The sequence below is a fragment of the Tachysurus fulvidraco genome, chromosome 7 (genome assembly GCF_022655615.1).
Source record: "Tachysurus fulvidraco isolate hzauxx_2018 chromosome 7, HZAU_PFXX_2.0, whole genome shotgun sequence".
Lineage (NCBI taxonomy): Eukaryota > Metazoa > Chordata > Actinopteri > Siluriformes > Bagridae > Tachysurus > Tachysurus fulvidraco.
Window position 1 is genome coordinate 24,513,946 of NC_062524.1, and position 23,373 is coordinate 24,537,318.

The following is a 23,373-nucleotide window of genomic DNA, read 5'->3' on the forward strand; positions in this document are numbered from 1 at the left end:
AAGTCCAACATTTTATTAATCACTATTTTATTAATATTGCAATAATTGCAAAATAAATACTTTTTTCCTTTTTTTTTAAAGATTTGCACAATTGTGTACATTTAGATTTTTGTACTTAAAAACAGCAGCCAAAAGTATTGACAGCAGATTTAAAGACAAAAATTTTTGCATTTAGTCTAATTTCTTCTGTAATTAAATAGTTTTCCGGGTCAACATGTACAATTGGTGACATCTTTTTGACAATAATAAAATATACATAAAATAAGTTGCGTATTTTTCAACCATAGTCAGCGTTCTATATAAATTCTATAAGTAAAGTTTTATCTGCACACGTTCGGCTCTTACGTCCCGCAATTACTTTTTTATTTTTATTTTCCATTTGTGCTTTTTTGAGTCATTTTTTTCTTCAGCATTTGCTAATTACAAAATTAGCTACATACAGTATTGATATCCCAACTTGATCTTAACTCTATATAACGTTAAAGTATTTGTTAGTTAACGCTGTATGTGAATGAGCTCTAGCAGACATGTACATTGTGGCAAAAACACAAATCTCTTGTGGCAAACGTATTTATACAATTTTTTTAAGTATAAATGCATGTTTTTCAAATGTATTTCAGGTTTCAGTTCATCTATTTGTCTTATTAATCTAATGTAGATTTCTCAAACTTCTATTTTTGCCAGTTTTTAAAAATATAATAACAGTAAAACTACATTTATTCTTTTAATAATGTGTATGTTTCAAATGCTCTTACGCCAGATATCTTCCATCTTTGTCATTTCCTTTGATTTAAAAGGAACTTATTTACAGGATATTGAATGTTAAATTATGTTATTATATGAGTTAAAAGGCTAATGTTTTACGTCAAACATCTAGCTTATTAATCATGTTAAAAACCAACTGGCTAATTTAATGTTAGCTTGTTGCTAACCAATAATATTAAAATCCCATATAGGTGCTAGTAAAAATTAGCATTGTTATTATAGTAGGAGTGATAACACAAAAACAGAAAGCTTATAAAGTTTAATGATGTTTGTTGGTAGGTTTGCATGCTTGAATATCATTGGTTTAAAAGTACAAAATATATTTTAATTGAAGTGTCTGGATTGGATTAGGATTGGTAAGATATGTATACATTTTTTTTCAACGTTTAAGAAATGCACTGAAAATATATTTTATATTTATTTTTTGTGAATATTTTATTTAAGTTGCGTTTTGAGGAATATTTCTTCCAAAATTATATTTTCAGATCTCTGAAACTGTCTTTATTGCTGGAAGGAAAGAAAACACTGTTGGATTTTACTCAAAATATCTTTATTTTCACTTTTGTTTAGATTGTTTCTAATACCAGGAGTCCATGATGCGCCTCATGCTCATGAACCTCATGCCACCGTAGTCTCTGAAGTTCCTGTACTCTCCGGGCCTGAAGTACCACATCCTGCCTCTGTAGTGTGGATACTCATACATGAGCCAGTGGCCGTCCATCACGTGGCAGGACATGCAGCCGTTGGACCAGTGGTAGCGATCCATGAAGGAATCACAGTCATCCGTCGCCTCCATCATCTGACCCATGAAGTTGTCCCTCTCGTAGAGCCTCATTCTGTAGGATCCTCTGTACTGTTTGGGGAAGAGCACAAACACTGTCATATTTGGGGCAAACACACATACAGGGATATACCGTATGTATCGTAAAAATGATGTTACTGTATGTCTAATAGCGTACCATGGGGATCATGCGGCAGGACCTGATGCAGTTGTTGCCCCAGCCCCACATGCTCATGTAGTCAGGGTACTCGCCCCTCCTCATGAAATACTGGTTTCCCATGTAGTTGTTGCGGTCGTAGACCATCCAGCATCCGCTCTCCACCCTGCAGGAGTGACAGCGACTCATGTAAGAGTGCATATCGGCACAATCACCGGTGCACTCCCAGGAGCGCCCCATGAAGTTCCTGTCCTCATAGAAGATAACCTGTTTGGGTGAAGAAGGTCACAGTGAGTTAATCCAAATCAATCATGTTGCATTAAAAAAGGTTCATCTTTAAAACTTACCTTGCCCATGCTCATTGTGACTGGTTTGGTTTGTTCAAGCTGTTTCAAACTGGTGAACTGTCATCCTCTCTGCTTTAACACTTGCATTTATACCTGACCAGGACTAAAGGATTATAAAAACTCCTGACCAAGCAACGGAGAACAGCCCAGAGGCCCATAGAAAGTTGAAGAGCTTTCTTTACATTTTCAGGTAAAAAGGTATTTTGTTGGTCTTTACATGCTGGAAATACTTATTATACTTTCAAATATAGAGCTGATACTGAGCTTTTTCCCCCTGGCTTTAATGCTAATGATTACGTGCCGTTTTGAAACACCCATGAAGAAATAATGACATGAAGTTGGCATTGTGCAGAAAGGCTATTTACCCCCTACCGCATTGTGTAGCTTTGTTCACAGCTATTGTTTCACTAAAAAAACTGACTATAACTGCACTTCCTTTTTTTCATTAACTCTGTTATCACCTTAAACAATGCTGGAGAATCTTTAATAGTTTGATTAACACTGTTTGATTAGCACACGTTTATAACAAAACAGACGAGCAATCAACAACTTATATATTATCTGGCGGATTGGTATTGTTGAAACTTTCGGTGTTGACTGCTGAGGGTTGAAGATTTCTCAGTATTTCTTTGGACATACTGTAGCTTTCTCTCCATGAAGATAAAATAAGCACCACATGACGTGAGAGAGCGCAATCCCGAAGAACTTTTTTCCACCTCACTAGATATCACCTCTATCGGTGCATCCTTAAGGTGCATTCTCTGGTATTTACCATGAGATGTAAAGAAAAAAAAACATTCATTTTCTACCGCTTATCTGAACTACTCGGGTTACGGGGAGCCTATCTCAGGCGTCATCAGGCATCGAGGCAGGATACACCCTGGACGGAGTGCCAACCCATCGCAGGGCACACACACACTCTCATTCACTCACACACTCACACACTACGGACAACTTTCCAGAGATTCCAATCAACCTACCATGCATGTCTTTGGACGGGGGAGGAAACCGGAGTACCCGGAGGAAACCCCCGAGGCACGGGGAGAACATGCAAACTCCACACACACGAGGCGGAGGTGGGAATCGAACCCCCAAACCTGGAGGTGTGAGGCGAACGTGCTAACCACTAAGCCACCGTGCCCCTTATTCTATAATGAAACCAATAATAGGAATACAAATCCATTTCTCTAGTCATGATACACAATACCACACTTACTTACACAACACATCAACACAGAAGACCTGCTATTGTAATATACTTCTTACACACCTAATTACTGACATAAAATTTGATGCTAAGTCCGTAAAAGTAAATCCATACATTTTTATCCTTCTAGTGCTTATCGAATAAAGGATTATATGATAAAAAATACATATCATGATTGCTAATAAAGTAGGTATTCGTCTCAACGTGTGTTATAGCGATCGATATTATAGGACTGTGTTAGATTTTTGTTTATTACCCATGAATTCACAGTTTCATGTAATAAAAAAGACACTTAAGGGCTTCTTCCGCATTGAGCACATATTTATTGAGCCATTTTCGCTCAAAGGAAATAGCTCTGTTTGTGTGTAAATCACACGACTGTTCGGTCGGTAATAAAAGAGTAATAGTGAAAAGTGAAATCAGTGAGAGGAAAAATGAAATGTGATGGCTTAACAATTCCTACAGTAGCTCGGCTGCATTGCAATAAAAGTGGTACATGGGGCTCATGTACGGTTTATGTACGCTTCGCTCTTTCCTCTCTCTTGACTTCAGCGTGGACTTTTCATATTTGGCTCATTTTCCTTTCCATATAGATTCAATTTACTAAGAATCAAGTGAAGACTCTGTCGTATCTTGTAGTTCTGTTTATTTCTGTTCCTGTAGGAACGTTCTCTACTCCACCGATTGTATATATATGGTTGAAATGACAAGAAAATGTCTCTGAGTTGACCTTGATTTGACTCACCCTTGTTTCTGTGAATAATTTGAATACTGTTAGATTCGTACCTAAGAGCTGCTCCTGGAACCCTTAATAACACCCTGTTTTTGCACAAACTGTCCAACATTTCAGCTGTTTTTGCACATATTGTACAGTATCTCAGCCATTTCGCACACATACTATACAATATTTCAGTCATTTGCTGTTTTTTTGCACAATACTATATATTATCCCAAGGACCTGCTGCTAAGAAACTGTGTTCTTTCTAATGTTACTGCACAAAATATTGTTTGAACATACTGTACAGTATATACAGGTCGGTCGGCGCTGTTTCTGTTACTGTTTATCGTCTTTTGTGTATTGTATTTTTGGTACTTTTTGTATTGTCTTGTAACTTTATGTCTGCACTGTCTTGTCTGTCTTGTCCTGCACTGTTTGCACCAGGTTGCACGGTTGCACATTATATGGCTAGGCTTAATAAGTCCTAGCCCTGTCTTTGTTTTATGTAGCCCCATGATCCTGGAGAAACGTTGTCTCATTTCACTGTGTACTGCAACAGCTATATATGGTTGAAATGACAATAAAAGCTTCTTGACTTGACTTGACTTGACTTGACTAATCCCAGGACTCATTATCCTAGTACAGAATATTAACACTCTCGAGTTTTTAATCTCATTAAACTCCGTCCTCGCTATTTATTGTCCTGCAGAAAAGGATGGTTTCCCTTATTTATGAGGCTGGTTCTTCTTCATCGCAGGAGTTTTTCATTTCCTCTGGCCTGCTTATTAAGGATTTAAATCTCCATCTATATTTCTGTAAAGCTGCTTTGTTCACAATATTGGATGTTTTACTAATCGAAACTATATTATATCCATTACGTCCAAAATCCAAATCCAATAATATCTCTCATTTGAATGAAATCCTCATCATTTGTACTGAGGAAAGTAAATACTAGAAGAACAATATGTCCATATTTATTTACACCAGGACAGATTCCCACATCCGCATATTTAGGTTTAGTCATAATTTTGACTCGTTTTGTCAGACTATCCAGGGCATTTTCGGAGGCCTTCTATCATCCGTTCTGTATTCCAGTGTCAGTAAACAGCCCAGAGCATCCTGTAAGCTGAATTTGAGTGAGATGAACAACAACAAATCAGCATCATCCGGCTCCAGATATACTAAAACAACTTAACAAGGATAGACAGATACACATATCAGCCTTAGAATTCATTCATGGACACTGAAAGAAAAAATACTGCTGTATAAGTGTTAACATTCTGACTGTGTGTGTGTGTGTGTGTGTGTGTGTGTGTGTGTGTGTGTGTGTGTGTGTGTGTGTGTGTGTGTGTGTGTGTTATGGTGTACTGACATAGCAAAAAAAAATAAAAAATCTTGAAAGAAGCTTCTCAGATGTGAGACCAGTTTTTCCACTAGCTCTATAATGACCAAGGTCGAGCGTTAAGTGAGTTAAGCTGTTCCCCGAGCAGCGCTTTTTCCCCTCGAGGTGGTCCGACTGTGCGTTTTAACACACTCATCTGTCTTCATGTGGAGACACACGAGTGTTAAGAGAGAGGATGAAAGGCAGCAGTCTGTGACACCGAGAGACTTAAAGATAATCACTGCATTCCCTCAGGAACTGCTAGAGAAGAACCTGTTCCTGCTAGGATTCAATAAAGGCTGTGTGTGTGTGTGTGTGTGTGTGTGTGTGTGTGTGTGTGTGTGTGTGTGTGTGTGTGTAAGGTCAGAAGCACAAGCCTTGACTCCTAGTTGCTAATGCATCACAGCTGATCCTGGTGTAAATTTATTATCCTTCCCTTTAGATCAATAAAACACACGCTTAGCGGATAAGGAAGGCGCGTGTGCGTGTGTGCGTGCGCGCTTAATGTCGTGCATGGAGATTTTTAGCAGTAAACGTGACTAAATTGTCAGGTTTGTGTATTTAAGGCTCGTGTAGAGAGCATTTCTCGTCTGTTAGCTCGTGTGTCTTTTGGATCGACTTCTCTTTCTTTAATGGAAAAATAATACACACCAAACAGCAGCACCACGCCGACCGCCTCCACCTCCGCCTCCGCCTCCAGAAACTTAGGCACCACATGCAATATATTGGATAGGAATAAAAATAGCGTGATAGCAAACAAAAGTTTTATTTGAATGCTGTGCAAGAGGATGAAATGCTCCTTACATAATATCAGAAAACAGTCCAAAACAGGATTTTATTTTTAATGCAAAGCATGACAGCTGTGGGATTTAGAACTGTCTTTTGTCTTACATAACACACACCCTGAGGATGAAAAAAACCAAACAAAAAAACCCCCATTGAACACGTTTTTTTCCCCAAATATTCTTCACTCTAAAGTAAAAGTAAATAAAGTACACTTCTTTTATCCTTTGCTTTATTTATCTGTGTAAGTTTTGAATAGTATGGAATAAGGCGTGCTCATCTGTGTATTCCAGAAGGCTAGGACACGTTCCTACACAAGCGGCATCCAGAGTGGAATATGTTTTGTGTTACACAAGAATGTCATCATGCAAAGCACCTTTTTCTCTGGCTAGAAATAGATCATAGCATCCTATGCTTGGAGCTGAATATGTTTTTTGCAGCATGGAGTACAGGATCTGATTAAAATACGACTGTAATCGTCTGCAAACGGTGTCTGTGTTGGTTATGTATAGATATATTAAACGCATGAGTTCTACACTGAAATAGCTACGAGAAGTCACGGTTTCTTAATATTTGCCTAAATCTTTCTGCTTTCTGCCTTTTTTTTACAGTTTGTGAAATAAAACAATGTCTTTTTTTTTTGTGCCTGCGATGCTGTAGGACTTCCTCAGGATGTACATCATACCCAAGCACTCGAGAACATGACGTCGCCTCAGAAAGGCTCTATGTTTCTGTCATGTGGGTTTCACTTTGTAGCACTTGAAAATAAGATTTGGTGCAACTTTCATTCATTCATTCATTCATTTTCTACCGCTTATTCGAAATTCTCGGGTCACGGGCATCGAGGCAAGATACACCCTGGACGGAGTGCCAACCCATCGCAGGGCACACACACACACTCATTCACTCACACACACACACACACACTACGGACAATTTTTCAGAGATGCCAATCAACCTACCATGCATGTCTTTGGACCGGTGGAGGAAACCGGAGTACCCGGATGAAACCCCCGAGGCACGGGGAGAACATGCAAGCTCCACACACACAAGGCGGAGGTGGGAATCGAACCCCCAACCCTGTAGGTGTGAGGCGAACGTGCTAACCACTAAGCCACCGTGCCCCCCTATTTGGTGCAAATTTGGTTTCAAAACTGAAACTCGGTTTATTTTGGTGAAGTCGTTTACAATTACAATCCGGTCTGGAGATATTTTCTCTATTGATTTTGATTCGTCAAAAGAATTTCAAATGTTATTGTGGTGGAGATGAAATTGGAGTAAAGGCTAAGTCTTGAAAAGGATTTGATATTTTTTTTGCTATCAGTCTTGACTCACTTTCATTTGGACTCACACTTGACTTCACCTCATTCTCTTGACTCTTGAATCTTGCCTTGATCTTGACTAATCCTGCTCTCGGACTTGACAACGCCGGCTTTGACTACGGCTCTGTGTCACAATTTCTGAAGGAACTTTTGTTAGAAATAAAATAATATTTATATACATTTCATCTGTATCACAAACACATCAGATTAAGTTGGATTTATCAAATTTACAGATGCAAACAAATACAGCTGCACCAGCTATAGGACTTTTCCCTCAGTTAGAACAATTTATTAATGCTAAGTATAACGTTGCTATATTTCATACTTGATCTTCAGCAGAAAGGCAGTGTATCAAATCACAGAAGCAAACCTCTTTAATTAAAAGAAAAAAAGTTATCCCATTCTACAAGAGACCAAAATTGTTGTGTTTTGAAATTTGTGCCTGTTTTGTTGTGGCCACGATAAGCATTGAATTTCTTTATCATGTCACACTCCATAGCGGTGGTTAAGTTATTAAAATTTATATAAAAATGATGGTGTTTCATAAGTATTTTTTGTTTTTATCAAGCTTACTATTGGGGTTCAAAAACAGTGCATTTTTTTTTTTTTACACAAATGTTTCTGTCTTCCCGGGGGCACAGTGGCACGTTTGCGTCACACCTCCAGGGTTGGGGGTTCGATTCCCACCTCCGCCTTGTGTGTGTGAAGTTTGCATGTTCTCCCCGTGCCTCGGGGGTTTCCTCCGGGTACTCCGGTTTCCTCCTCCGGTCCAAAGACATGCATGGTAGGTTGATTGGCATCTCTGGAAAATTGTCCGTAGTGTGTGAGTGTGTAAGTGAATGAGAGTGTGTGTGTGCCCTGTGATGGGTTGGCACTCCGTCCAGGGTGTATAGTGCCTCGATGCCCGATGACGCCTGAGATAGGCACAGGCTCCCCGTGACCCGAGAAGTTCGGATAAGCGGTAGAAAATGAGTGAGTGAGTAATTATCATCATCCCAACCACATTGCCTTTTACATGCAAACTGGCAAAAAAAGGCCATAACATCAATGACTGTTTTACTATTGAGTCAGTGGACATGGGTTGTTTTGTTGGAGGTATGTCGTTCACATTATTAACTTTTTCAACAGCAGCGAGAAACCGAGGCAGTATTATGGGAGAAGCTCTCACGCCGACAGCAGCTACCCTATAGTAACTGATCACGGATGTGTTTATATGTGTGTGCTTGTTATGATATCTGTGTACTAAAAAGAGGCTCCTGTGAAGTGTGCAAGCGTGTGTACGGTTCGAGCGTCTGATCGTGCCGCTCAAAGTCGTCTCAGATGGCGAGTAGGTGTGCTTTTTCTCTTTCAGGTGAATTCTGTCAGGCTCATGCCAGATATAATTGGTCTTTCGCCTTCAGCACACACACAAACATACACACACATACAATTGCGAGCGCATCAGCAAACCCACACATACACAAAAGTTTTAACTTGTGTCAACTTTTAAATTATTTCCCCAAAGAAATGTGTGTTTACATGATGTGACTTTAACACGTCAACAATTTTCTTTTCCGTTCCAAACCCACAAGCAACGACACACACGTTCAGCTTGGTTTTTTGTTTTTTTTATATATATATATATTTTAGTTCGTCCAATGATTTTTAAATGAACTCCAAGAGCCATGTGATTCCCAAAGTCTCTCCTTATTACGTGCTAACGTTTAACCTTCGTCTCCGAGAGAGCGTTCGAAGCGGTGTGCACTCCACCGTGTCGCAGCTGTCTTGATTTGTAACCTGATTTACAGTGCTCTAACTCCCAGCCAATCTCTGCCATATTGCTAAATCAATATAGCTGTTGACAAATGTTCCTGCTGACAAACGAGGCACCGGAAATCGACTGAAAACATTCGGCCAGGCCCTGCTTAACTCTCCATTTGTACATAGCTGTGCGAGGACGCTTTCTCCACGTCCAGCGCCTAGACTCTTGTTCAATTAAGGTGGTAGCAGCAACCTCCGCCTCCCTCATCCATTCTAAATGAGGACACATGTCACCGATAATGCTATGGATGATTTTTTTTTTTACTTAGGAAACACACAAATTGCCAAAATGTTACCTTGGGGAATGAGAAAACATAGCAGAGGAGGTTCAAGCTGTGACAAAGGGTTAGAATGAGATACATAATATAGAATAGAAGATTTTATTTATTTCATATATATATTACAGCACAGTGAAATTCTTTCTTTACATACTCAACCTTTAGTGGTTGGGGTCTGAGCACAGGGTCAGACGTGATACAGCATGGTAGTGGAGCAGAGAGGGTTAAGGGCCTTTCTCAAGGGCCCAACATTGGCACCTTGGCAGTGCTTGAGCTCGAACCCTGATTCTCAGCCCAGAGTCTTAACCACTTCTCACATTAATGTATACATTTTATTTAAGATTAAAGAATAGATCAGTTGTTTGTAAATAGCTAAACATGTCTTTTGGATGTTCCTGCAAAAGGATTCTTTGGATTATAAGCTTAAGGTGCTTTATAACAAGAATCTATTATATATATATATATATATATATATATATATATATATATATATATATATATATATAGATATAGTACAGACCAAAAGTTTGGACACCCCTTCTCATTCAAAGAGTTTTCTTTATTTTCATGACTATGAAAATTGTAGATTCACACTGAAGGCATCAAAACTATGAATTAACACACGTGTGGAATTATATACGTACATAACAAAAGAGTGTGAAACGACTGAAAATATGTCATATTCTAGGTTCTTCAAAGTAGCCACCTTTTGCTTTGATTACTGCTTTGCACACTCTTGGCATTCTCTTGATGAGCTTCAAGAGGTCGTCACCTGAAATGGTCTTCCAACAGTCTTGAAGGAGTTCCCAGAGATGCTTAGCACTTGTTGGCCCTTTTGCCTTCACTCTGTGGTCCAGCTCACCCCAAACCATCTCGATCGGGTTCAGGTCCGGTGACTGTGGAGGCCGGGTCATGTGGTGCAGCACCCCATCACTCTCCTTCATGGTCAAATAGCCCTTACACACCCTGGAGGTATGTTTGGGGTCATTGTCCTGTTGAAAAGGTGGTGTGTCCAAACTTTTGGAAGGTGTGTCCAAACTTTTGATATTAGAAGGTTTCTTCTGAAAATAATTTTTTGCATGTACACTTTTTTCATCCTCATGCTGCATGTTGCCTGTTTTGAAACGTACAACAGCTACATGCTGGATAGTACTGTAAATTTCTTGTATGCATGTAATATGTAATAGATCATTTCCAATCTCCAATTGAAATAATTGCACTTGTGATGCTAAACTGTATGTAAGATTAAAATGACGAGGTAGGAGTGGCGTCCGTCGCTCCCTGGGAGTTCGTGAACCCATTTTTAAGTGAGGAATACTCGACTTTATAAACGTAACCACTTTCAGACATTTTCATTTAACGGTGCTCGGAAAAGGAGCGACGTACAGTACATAGCTGTCGACTGCTTAGCCAGCATGAGCAATTAGATGAGCTAAACTCTGAAGAGTGTAAAGGCTGGGAAACTCACCCACAATGCTGAAGTGAAGAGAAGCACTGAAACATCTCCCTGCTGGTGCTGTCAAAATCATGCTGAAATATATCCATGTTCATTCATATATCCATGACATGTCATAGTAATATTAATTGTTGTACCTGTTTATTCATTATAGAAATTTCTTGAAAGTTCGCCGACATTAAAATTGGTTGCAAATGTGTGAATATTCATTCATTCGTTTTCTACCGCTTATCCGAACTTCTCTGGTCTCAGGCGTCATCGGGCATCACAAGGCAGGATACACCCCAGACAGAGTGCCAACCCATTCACACTCTCATTCACTCACACACTACAGACAATTTTCCAGAGGGAAAATCGAACCCCCAACCCTGGAGGTGTGAGGCGAACGTGCTAACTACTAAGCCACCGTGCCCCCAAATGTGTGGATATAAAGCCATGAATTTATTCATGTGTTAATTTCCCTTACTTTAAGTCTTTTTTATTTACAATGCTGTTTGCTTAATAAAAGGACAGTAATAAATGTTAGCATGTTATGAAGAATGGCGTTAATGTGTTTGATGAAGATGTTTAATGAATGACAGGGAGATGTAATTATCGCAAAAACGCTTCATGCCTCCTGAGCTCCCAGAATTCGCTTCTAGTTACAAACATCTCCATTATTCATCAAATTTATTCTCTGTTGGTTTGCACTTTTATGATGGGGCAGTGGTGGCTCAAGCGACCACTCAGTTGGAAGACCATGGTTCAAGCCCCAGCACTGCTAAGCTTCCATTGTTGGGACCTTGTGGAAAGCCCTTTCTGCTCCAGAGAGCCTGTGCTCAGACCCCAACCTCCAAAGACTTTCACTGTGCTGTAATGTTTACAGTATGTGACATCTTGACATCTGACGTCTTCCTTTACCTTTCAGTGCTCTACTAATCACCTCAAGTTAGAGCTGATAATAAACATGATGTCATTTCATCTTGGGGAAAAATGCGAGGCTTCCTTAGTCCTGTAGCTAGACTGATTATTTAAATTACTGTAGCTAATGGATTGGTTTTGTTTCTAGGTTGGTTGGTTGTTTTTTTAACCATTCTACGTAAATTCTAGAGTATATTGTGTATGAAAAATGCAGGAGTTTGCAAGAAACTGTTGGTGCCAAGAGCCATGCAGCCGATAAAGTCACAGAGATCATGTTTTCTCTGGATTTAAGGCTTATTTTAATGGGCTACGCACATACAAGTAATAATGTCACTTTCGGCTTAAGAATACAGCAGGAGAAGTGTGTGCAAGTGTGTGTGTGTGTGTCAGAGAGAGAGAGAGAGAGAGAGAGAGAGAGAGAGAGAGAGAGAGAGAGAGAGAGAGAGAGAGAGAGAGAGAGAGAGAGATATATAACAAGTACGCACATGTATAAGGTGGGTTGATTTGACAGACTTATCAGCAGGGAAGTGGTTCAAATTCTGCTCTCTGCCTTCAGACAAGTTTGAGAGGGAAAACTCTGTCACACTCTTCCACTGCTCCATCTAGTTGCTGCCCTCTCTCTTTCTTTCTTTCTCCTCCATTTTTCTCCTTAGCTCCTTTGTGCTCTCTATCTTCAAGACTCCTCTGCTCTGTCTGTCTCATATTCTCTCTCTCTGGTGTCATTTACAGTATATGTGAGAACATGAGCAAGTATGCCTCTCTCTCTCTCTCTCTCTCTCTCTCTCTCTCTCTCTCTCTCTCTCTCTCTCAATTACAACAGCACATTAACAGGATGGTGCAGGTGTGGGCGTGGTCTGTCGTAGGTCTATGGTGGAACATAGGTGTTTGTGGATGAGGTAGAGGCGTAATGACTAACATAGCACACCTGAGCTCTGTTGTCCAATGAATATTTATGCGATCATTAACCAAACCTAAATAAAAAGCTCATGTGCACACTTCTCCTGTGTGTTTGTGATGTCTCCGAGGCATACCGCTGAGACTCTTTGAGAGGATGAATTGATGTTTCATGGAAATACAACAGTTTCTTCAGCGACATTTATTTTTCTCTGCTGGAGAGCGTGATTTTGATCATCAGGGGTTTATAACACTATTTAATGTTCCTGATCTCTGGCTTTATTTTTCTAGACCCTGTGGTCACAATGTTATGCTTTATGAAGCTGCAGAGACACACAACGGATGGCTCGTTTTAAACAGCCAAATAAACTAGCTGAAGCTACTGTAGATAGCATGCTATGTTTCTTGCTAGTTTGTTTCTGTAATTCGAACAAAACTTTTTGTTAAAAAAAGTAAAATACTGCTTTTTCCACTTTGACCAAAGAAACTATGATACAATGAATATAATGTAAGCTGGCTAACTCATACCTCCTCAAAATAATTGTTTTTTCATTGTGTTAGCATTACGTGATTAAGTGATTCTTATTGGTGTGAAAGTGCAAAGCTTCTTCTTCTTCTTCTTCTTCTTCTCTCTCTCTCTCTCTCTCTCTCTCTCTCTCTCTCTCTCTCTCTCTCTCTCTCTCTCTCTCTCTCTCTCTCTCTCTCTCTCTTGCTCTGTCTCTCTGCACCAGGCCAGAGTTGTGCCTTGGGTTATCATATCCCTCAGAAACATAATCTTGCACCAATTAGTTCCAGGCCAGGAGGCAAAAACTGGAGGTTCGGAGTCTTTCTTTAGGCAGTTGTGCTTACCTCAATGCTTCGTTTCTTGCCTTAAACAAAAACTTGTGCTTTTACTTACACACACACACACACACACACACACACACACACACACACACACACACACACACACACACCTTGCTTTTACCCTTATAAGTCTGTCCTGCCCTCTGTTCTGACACCTGAAATATTCATGCAGTTATGTGACTGCTCCATGGGGGTGGCTAATTGGGTTGCACTTACATATCGCGCCATTTACATCAGCACGGTTGTGTGCGTCTGTTATTTCTCTCTGCTAAGAAAAGCATTTGTCACGTTAGCAATTACAGTGGGTACAGAATGAGTTGTTGGTTGTGATGTGCATGAATAACAGTATGTGTGTTGTGTGTGATGCAAGAATGGAGGCTGATACATCTGTGTCTCTGCTCGAGCAGTGAGCCATAGCAGATATGTCATTACACACACACACACACACACACACACACACACACACACACACACACACACACACACACACATATATACCTACACTACTGTAAACCATGCAGCATTACTAGGTCTTCCATCAGAATGCAGTATGAAGCTCAGGCTATTGTTGGACCTTTGGAGCATATTTAACATTAGAATTATTATGTAGTACTTAGCGGAACGTCTAATAGCTTCTGTACGTGTGCAAAGTATCGGTGAATTGTTCTTGTCACAACATTGTGTTGGTTGTATTTCACTGAATACATTGTTCTGTACATCACAAACACAATGCATCTAAACTGGTTTGACTTTGAGAAGTGGAAGCAGTGACCATCTGATATGTGTCTTAGTTAGGTTGATTGGATAAACAAGACTTAGCAAATGTTTAAGCAATGATCTGCTTGTGGTCACAGCCAGCGATTTATCATGTGGCCAAAGTCAATGTTATTCTTTGGTTTTCTATAAGATTGTTTCTCAGGTCATATATATGAAAGATAGTGGATGTATACTCAGGAAATATCCAACATTCGTGTTTAGTGTTTTTGCTTAGTGTTGTATGAATGTTCATTATTCCACTAATAGATAACATATGTCTGCTACCGTTATGTTACAGAAAGGCATTGCTAGTGCTCTTACAACAGATTATATTGTTGTAGTTCACCCTCACATAAAATCTACAAACATTTCAGGAGTCCCAACAAATCCAAAAAACATTAGATCACGCTAACTCACCCACATTGTCTGTTTAACTCTACCAGATTACTGGTAACCAGTTCACTCCTCATCAGTCACTTCTAGTTACACCCATCTCCTTCCACCACATGGCACTGATGGTCTTGCTTACTGATTGCACTCACATCTCTCTAATTGTTGTAACTAGAAATTGTTGTGACTAGAAATTGTTGTGAATAAAAATTGTTGTGACTAGTAATTGTTGTGACTAGTAATTGTTGTGACTAGTAATTGTTGTGACTAGTAATTGTTGTGACTAGAAATTGTGGTGACTAGAAATTGTGGTGACTAGAAATTGTGGTGACTAGAAATTGTTGTGACTAGTAATTGTTGTGACTTGTAACTGTTGTGATTTGTAATTATTGTGACTATAAATTGTTGTGACTAGTAATTGTTGTGACTAGTAATTGTTGTGACTAAAAATTGTTGTGACTAGTAATTGTTGTGACTAGAAATTGTGGTGACTAGTAATTGTTGTGACTTGTAATTTTTGTGACTTGTAAATGTTGTGATTTGTAATTTTTGTGACTATAAATTGTTGTGACTATAAATTGTTGTGACTAGTAATTGTTGCGACTACAGTACAAATTGTTGTGACTACTAAGTGTTGTGACTAGAAATTGTTGTGAATAGAAATTGTTGTGACTAGAAATTGTTGTGACTAGTAATTGTTGTGACTAGAAATTGTTGTGACTAGAAATTGTGGTGGCTTGTAAATGTTGTGATTTGTAATTTTTGTGACTATAAATTGTTATGACTATAAATTGTTATGACTATAAATTGTTATGACTATAAATTGTTGTGACTAGAAATTTTTGTGACTAGTAATTGTTGTGACTACAGTACAAATTGTTGTGACTACTAAGTGTTGTGACTAGAAATTGTTATGACTATAAATTGTTGTGACTAGAAATTGTTGTGACTAGAAATTGTTGTGATTAGAAATTGTTGTGACTAGTAATTGTTGTGACTAGAAATTGTTGTGACTAGAAATGGTGGTGACTTGTAAATGTTGTGATTTGTAATTTTTGTGACTATAAATTGTTGTGACTATAAATTGTTGTGACTATAAATTGTTGTGACTAGTAATTGTTGTGACTACAGTACAAATTGTTGTGACTACAGTACAAATTGTTGTGACTAGTAATTGTTGTGACTAGTAATTGTTCTGACTAGAAATTGTTGTGACTAGTAATTGTTGTGAATAAAAATTGTTGTGAATAAAAATTGTTGTGACTAGTAATTGTTTTGACTTGTAAATGTTGTGGTTTGTCATTTTTGTGACTATAAATTGTTATGACTATAAATTGTTGTGACTATAAATTGTTGTGACTAATAATTGTTGTGACTACAGAACAAATTGTTGTGACTACAGAACAAATTGTTGTGACTACTAAGTGTTGTGACTAGAAATTGTTGTGACTAGAAATTGTTGTGACTAGTAATTGTTGTAATTAGAAATTGTTCTGACTTGAAATTGTTGTGACTAGTAATTGTTGTGACTAGAAATTGTTGTGACTAGAAATTGTTTGTGCAAAATATTAGCACGGTCAGAATGGGCTGGAGATAAGATGGGGAGACTCAAGGCTAAGAATTATCTTAGACACACTTTGTTAAGGTTATCCTGATGAAGCGATAATCAACCTAGCAAATGATTGACAATGTATTCCTTTCGTAGGTTTGATATTGAATCAAGACTCAATGAATATTTATTTCTGTCATTGATAATCTGGTACTCTGGTACTTTGTAGTGCTAATAGATTTATTGCCTGCTTTAGAATAAATTTATTTATTTATTTATTTATTTATTTATTTATTTATTTATTTTTGTCAACAGATGGCATGATGAGCTGGTTATACCTAATTTATTATAGCGATTTAATGGGAAGTATAAAAACCGCAGCCGTGTTTTATTGGCTCTAATCTCGACAGCACAGCATGTTGGCATGATAATAGAAATTCAGTCTTGCTGGATTCATATACATTGCTGAAAGTTTTTCCAGATGAATTTGATTCACTTCATGATGATTTTGACACTAAATGTAAAGTTTTCTAGTTTGATGGCTTTAATGAGTGGTTATCCAGAAATTGCTTGTTTAATTCAAATCTTATTTACAGCTTTCATTTCTTTTTTAAGGCAAAGCTTAATAATTTCGGTCTTCAGAAATAATTTAGAATGTTATCTGTTCATTCATGGACCTGACAGATACTTCAGACATCACCATGACAGGAAGAGAAGATCCCAGATGTAAGAATGAAACATTTATACCAGCATGAATGAATGAGACCCACCACAACACATCCCAACACACACACACCACACACACACACACACACACACACACACACACACACACACACGAGTGGGCTATGGCAGTCTTCCACACCAGAGCTTTGTTAAATAGTCTATTTTACAAAATAATTGGATGCACAAAATGATCCTGTGCTTAATGAACATTTCTAATTTGTCGTGAATGAATAACGCCATAATGTTTTTGGTCAAATGACTATCGCACATGTTTAAACACCTTTTATCAAGATTATACACACACACACACACACACACACACACACACACACACACACACACACACACACACACACCAGTCTCTGTTTCTATAAGAGCCATGATAATTCCACTTAAACATAATTACTGAATTACTGCGCAGTGACTCTGCTGATCAGAGCAGAAGCAGAAACTTTTACTCTGTTAAATAAAAAGAGTCACAACATGCCAATGGAAAATTAAACATAGATACTAAATTTCATTTTCAAACCATTTGAGCTCAAATTAGTGTCCTTGTGTAAGTGGGTTAAGCAAAAATATCCTTATGTTCATCTTTTGTAATATATAATCACACAAAATCACAAACACAAGACAGAGAAATTTCACCAGAAGCAAATCAGGCCACAAACAATACAAAAGACATGGAAAAGCATAACATAAATATGGCATAGCAAAAAATTTAATCTGGATGGCACGGCTTCCTGCCTATTGGGTCACAAGTACATGTTATGTTGAGCTGCACATTCAAGTGTTCTAATACCGACCACATGTCCAACATTATAATATATAAATAAACCGTTTGCCAGCTCCAACACCCAATCCCCCCCATACCCCACACCCCCATACGCACCGCTCCCATCTGCCACCGATGGTCTGTCCAGAGATTGTCCCAATAACTCCTGACAGACACCTTTCACCTAATGAAAGAGCACTGTACGTGCACTGTGGCAGCAGCATCATGTCTTTAGCTGGGATCTAATCAAGACACAAGGAATCGTGGTTAGGCACGGCTATATATTTATATCTAGTCACTTAAATAGGGGTGTATAGACTTTTTAAATCTACCGTATTTAACTCCAGCCTTATAATTTCAGCTCCGTTTTCAAAAAGGAAAAAAAAGGTTATCTTATTTACTATAACTCTGAATATGTTTCATAATTTGTGGATGTTTCACAAAGCACATACACTCCACAAATGCTATAAATCAACTCAATACTCCACAGCGCGGAACATTAAAGGACATGCAAGATTAGAAGGAGTGAGAAATAGACGAGTGCATTGGGTTTCTTAGTTATTAGGTGGGTGGTATTAATAACCCGGGGCTCAGCATCTTATGCAGAGTTGTGGCGCATGTCCTATCGACGTGTCATGAGAGCTTTATTCTGTTTCTGCATGTTCACTGATGCCCAGGGCTTTTAGGAGCGAGCATGTCTGGGCTGTTCCCTATGATTTCATTGATTATTACTGAATCATGGTTATTATCTTTCTTCTTCTTCTTCTTCTTTGTTTCTCTATCACACCTTTTTTGTCATGGCCATCACTTTCTCTCTTTCTGTTTCACCCCCGCCCCCCAAACCCCTCACTTTAACATCCTTTCTCTTTTTATCTTTTCTACTCGAATTCTTCTTGAATTTTTTTCTTCACTTCTTCTCGATTCTGATTGGTCAGAAAGTAAGTGTTGATGCATTTTTCTGTAACAGCAGCTCTGACAGTAGCACCAGCACCAACATGATCTAAACTTAATAATAAACCGACAAACGCATCCTTATACATAAAAACAGACAGATGTATAATCTGACGTTTATTGAAATGTCAGCATTTTGTAAGGCGGTATGATTTATGAAAAAAAAAAACAGAAAGAACTAAAAATAGAGAATAAGGACAGAGCAACAATATGTAGATTATATACTGTAACAGGAACTAAAGTGTTTGATACAGGAGGTGTAACTCTGACTAACTTTCATGCTTTAATCCTCACTCCTCCTTTATGTTCTGTTGATCTCTCGTCCTTGTTTGTTTGTCTTTCTTTCTCACTACATAATTTCCTCTTCATAATGTTAACGCCTGTTATCTAATTGTAGCCTCATGAGGTGTGAGACATGGACAGGGTGGGCGTTAAAGTAACCTAAGCACCCATACACATGTCCATAATTATAGGATAACTTCAGGCGAGAGAAAAGGGGAGAGACAGACAGTGAAGAAGAGGAGGTTTTGATGGGCAACCCAGATATATGAGAGAAAGAGAGAGAGAGAGAGAGAGAGAGAGAGATTGTGTGTGTGTGTGTGTGTGTGCTCTCCAGGAAGGAGGTTACCTTGAGGTCAGAACCAGAGAAGGCTGCAGAAAGACTCCTTTGACTTCATCCTTCAATATCTTTGGCTGTTTATGCACCTCTCAGGGTGTGTTTATTCATTTGATGCATCTACACACACACACACACACACACACACACACACACACACACACACACACACACACACACACACACACACACACACACACATACACAGAGTACCTACATAGTGCATTGACTGCATTGACGGCCTTTCCCGTGGGCCCAGCAGTGACAGCTTGATGGACCTGGAATTCACCACTAGACTACCACATCCCATTTATAACACATTCATATGCACTGTACGAATAGTCAAACAAACCTACAGTTTATAAATCTTTCCGTACATTTTCCACTTCTTAGCCTAAGTTCAGTTCATCTCTTATTTATGATTGAGTGCAATGTCCTCAAACTTACAAGTTAACCTTTACATTTCCCACAGTATACTGAAACACAGTCTATACATTATCGTCTTTCTCAAACTAATAACGTGAGATCTGGATTAAAAAACAATAATTGACATGACACTGTTATATTTAATACTTAACTTTTCCCTTCTATATTATTATTATTATTATTATTATTATTATTATTATTATTATTATTATTATTATTATTATTATTATTATATTAAAAGGTTTGCAATGTATTACAAGCAATTAAAAATATAATTAATGTAAAATTAATAGCAAGTTATTAAAACCATGATTATTATTATCACTGTTATTATTACTATTAATAATAACAGTGATAATAATAATAATAATAATAATAATAATAATAATATAACTAATAACAATATATACTTTAATAAATATATATTAATATATATATATATATATATATATATATATATATATATATATATATATATATATATATATATATATATAAATTATAAAAAAAACATTTACATGAATAATAATAATAATAATAATAATAATAATAATAATAATAATAATAATAATAATAGTGTTTTTAAAAAGATTTCTCTTATTTATATTGCCATATGTTTATGGTAGTTTGTGTTGCTTTAATAAAGCAAAAAAAATAAACATTTTAAATTAAAGCAGTGAATAACAAAAAAAAAGTACAAATTTGTGATTTAGTGTAATATTGATCATTTAGGCAAAAGCTTCAAACCCACAGATCTATTAAACACATTTTTACATAATAAATATATATTTATCTATTTATTTAAATTACTAGACCATGTTAGGAGACAGAACCAAGACAGGAAGTAATAAAAAAATGTCAAATTAGATACATTATGAATGAAGATATCATAAAATAATATACACAATACAATGATTTTATACAAATCAAGACATAGAGATAAATATAGATAAATCATACTAAACCGTACGTTTTCTTGTTGTTTAAACTTTTTGTATACATCTTTTAATACGCATCTATGATCTGGCAACATGTCCATAAATAACCTTCTCATACCTTTTCAAAGGAACTGAATCATTCAAATTTTATAAAAAGAATCCCTAGATTGTTCAGATGAAATGTACTTCAGAGCTTCTGCTGTAAGTTTTATGGGAGTTTTCTGAACTTTCACTGCCCAGACCTCAAGTACCGTGGAAGGAGAAAAAAAAATCTTTTAACGTCTCCTCAAATTTAGAGCTCACAGAGGTCATAAACACTGCTGCCACAGCAAGAAGAAGCGATTTTTGAAAATCTCTATCAAAGCCAGATTTGGATCGCAATCAAAGGATAATGTCAATAGCAACCCCCGGAATGGAAACCGAAAACCCAGCGCAGGCATTATATTGTGTAGCTTAAGGCAAATGGATATTAAAGTAAGAGTGAATATTTATTCAGGCACTGAAATATTTATTCGTGTCTAAACATTGGTGATTTCACTGAGCTGACTGAGCCTACGTTATGAGCACCAGAGCTGAAAGAGTGTCATTTCCTGCCACGGATATGACTTGATACGGGTTCTCGAGAACACACGGTGCCACACGGCCTTACAAATTTTTGAGTGCTTAACAATCATCTGCCAGTCAACCTGCCAGAGAAAAACTAGACAACATGCATTTCAAAGCAGCAGCTCAAAACACAGCATGAGATGGAAAGTTTTACAGACCAAAGCCTTTGAAATAAAAACAGTAAGTAGGTATGATGTATATACGACAAAAAAACACATATGCCAATGTCAAGTTCCAGCTGAGTGAATTGTGTAACAATTAGTTTGAAACAATTATTTTCTATACATTCCAGCATGATAAAAGCAAACACCACTGTCCTATTGTAGCAGGTGTATTTTAAAAGCGATAATTTAATACTATAGTTTATTACCCATCCAATCAGTACATACTGGCACCCGCTTCGAATGTTATGACTCGATTGAGCCTACCAGTAGCCTCAACATGCCCCCCCCTGGGCTATAACTATGGGCTGATAACCACTGATAACCTCCATTCAATCGAGTGATAACATTTGAAGCGGGTAAAACGCTGGCTATCGATCTATCGATCAAGCTCAGGCTAGAAATGTGTTTTTGTAGAAGTCCTGAAGGAAATCCTGTTTTGTTTAGAAACATTACATTTTATGTAATCTATCAATATATGTAGAACGTTTTCTTGATTCTAACTGATTTGCAGATTTCACGTAAGGTTTTATTCCAAAATCAGAATTCTCTGTCTGTATCTCTAACACAGGAATCATACTAGCAGTGATGCTACGTATCAGACTCACAGGGTTAAAAAAATAAAACAAGTCACAAAAAGTAAATATTCAGGCAAAAAAAAAAAAAATTCAGGGTTAGTCAAAAATATTGAAATATGCAAAAGTATCGGAACATACAGTGTATAATAGGGGGAAACAGGGGCAATAAATTGATAGTGATTGGGAACGTGGCTGTGCTGGTGGTCGCGGGGAATTGAAGCTCATGGCAGCCATGTTTTTTGGCAGTTGAAAGGGTTGCGATGGTAGGCGATGTGACATGGATGTGCATCGGATGGTATCTAGTGGTAACAGATGCATTATGGCATTAAATGCAGTGTGAATGTATAGTCCAGTGTGTCTAGTGCAGTGTGAATGTATAGTCCAGTGTGGATAGTCCGAAGTTAAGGTGCAGTATGTGGCATACCATATAGTGAAAGTATGCTGTAGGGTGTATTAGTTGTGGCTGTTAATTAGTCTGATAGCCTGAGGGGGAAAAAGCTATCTGAAGAAGGGTGTTTTCTAAATGCTGTAAATGAAATCATAGCATGGTGGCTTAGTGGGTAGCACGTTTGCTTCACACCTCCAGGGTCGGGGTTCGATTCCCGCCTCCGCCTTGTGTGTGTGGAGTTTGCATGTTCTCCCCGTGCCTTGGGGTTTCCTCCGGATACTCCGGTTTCCTCCCCCAGTCCAAAGACATGTATGGTAGGTTGATTGGCATCTCTGGAAAATTGTCCGTTGTGTGTGTGTGTGTGTGTGTCCTGCGATGGGTTGACACTCCGTCCAGGGTGTATTGCTGAGATAGGCACAGGCTCCCCGTAGGTAGTTCGGATAAAGCGGTAGAAAATGAGTGAGTGAGTGAGTGAGTGAGTAGCCTATTTCAGTACCGTCACCATTGTGGATTGTGACACAACAGGCACAAATTCCATTTCTTTGGTCTTTCGGCTTTGTCTCAACCGAGTTTGCTGTTCAAGCGGGAAACACAGAAACACTATCAGCTATCTTAAAAATTTAAGAACTTTTCAACACAGATATAAGACATACTGTACCTGATCTAACTGTTTTATACTTTAGAATTATTCATAACTTTGGCTAAAGTTCTACTACTGTATCTTCATCTGTATGCTTGAATCTTGAGCTTCTTCTTCCCCGAAGCATGAATGTCTTGTTAAGTGGATAAATCTAACTTAATTATTTGTTATAAAATGAATAGAAACCCAAAGATCTACCTTTTCAAAGTGTATCGACTTTCTGTATTAGCGTTTGAGCATC

At 37.9% G+C, this 23,373-nt stretch overlaps 1 protein-coding gene across 1 annotated transcript; it reads right to left on the reverse strand.

Annotated features, from left to right (window-relative positions):
- Positions 1 to 1,336: 1,336 nt before the first annotated feature.
- Positions 1,337 to 2,170, reverse strand: LOC113635512 (gamma-crystallin M2-like). Its single transcript, XM_047816460.1, has 3 exons — positions 2,051 to 2,170; positions 1,725 to 1,970; positions 1,337 to 1,618 (listed from the first exon to the last, which is right to left on the reverse strand). Exons 1-3 carry the CDS (start codon positions 2,063 to 2,065, stop codon positions 1,343 to 1,345), a joined length of 537 nt encoding a protein of 178 aa, XP_047672416.1. The 5' UTR covers positions 2,066 to 2,170; the 3' UTR covers positions 1,337 to 1,342.
- Positions 2,171 to 23,373: the final 21,203 nt, after the last annotated feature.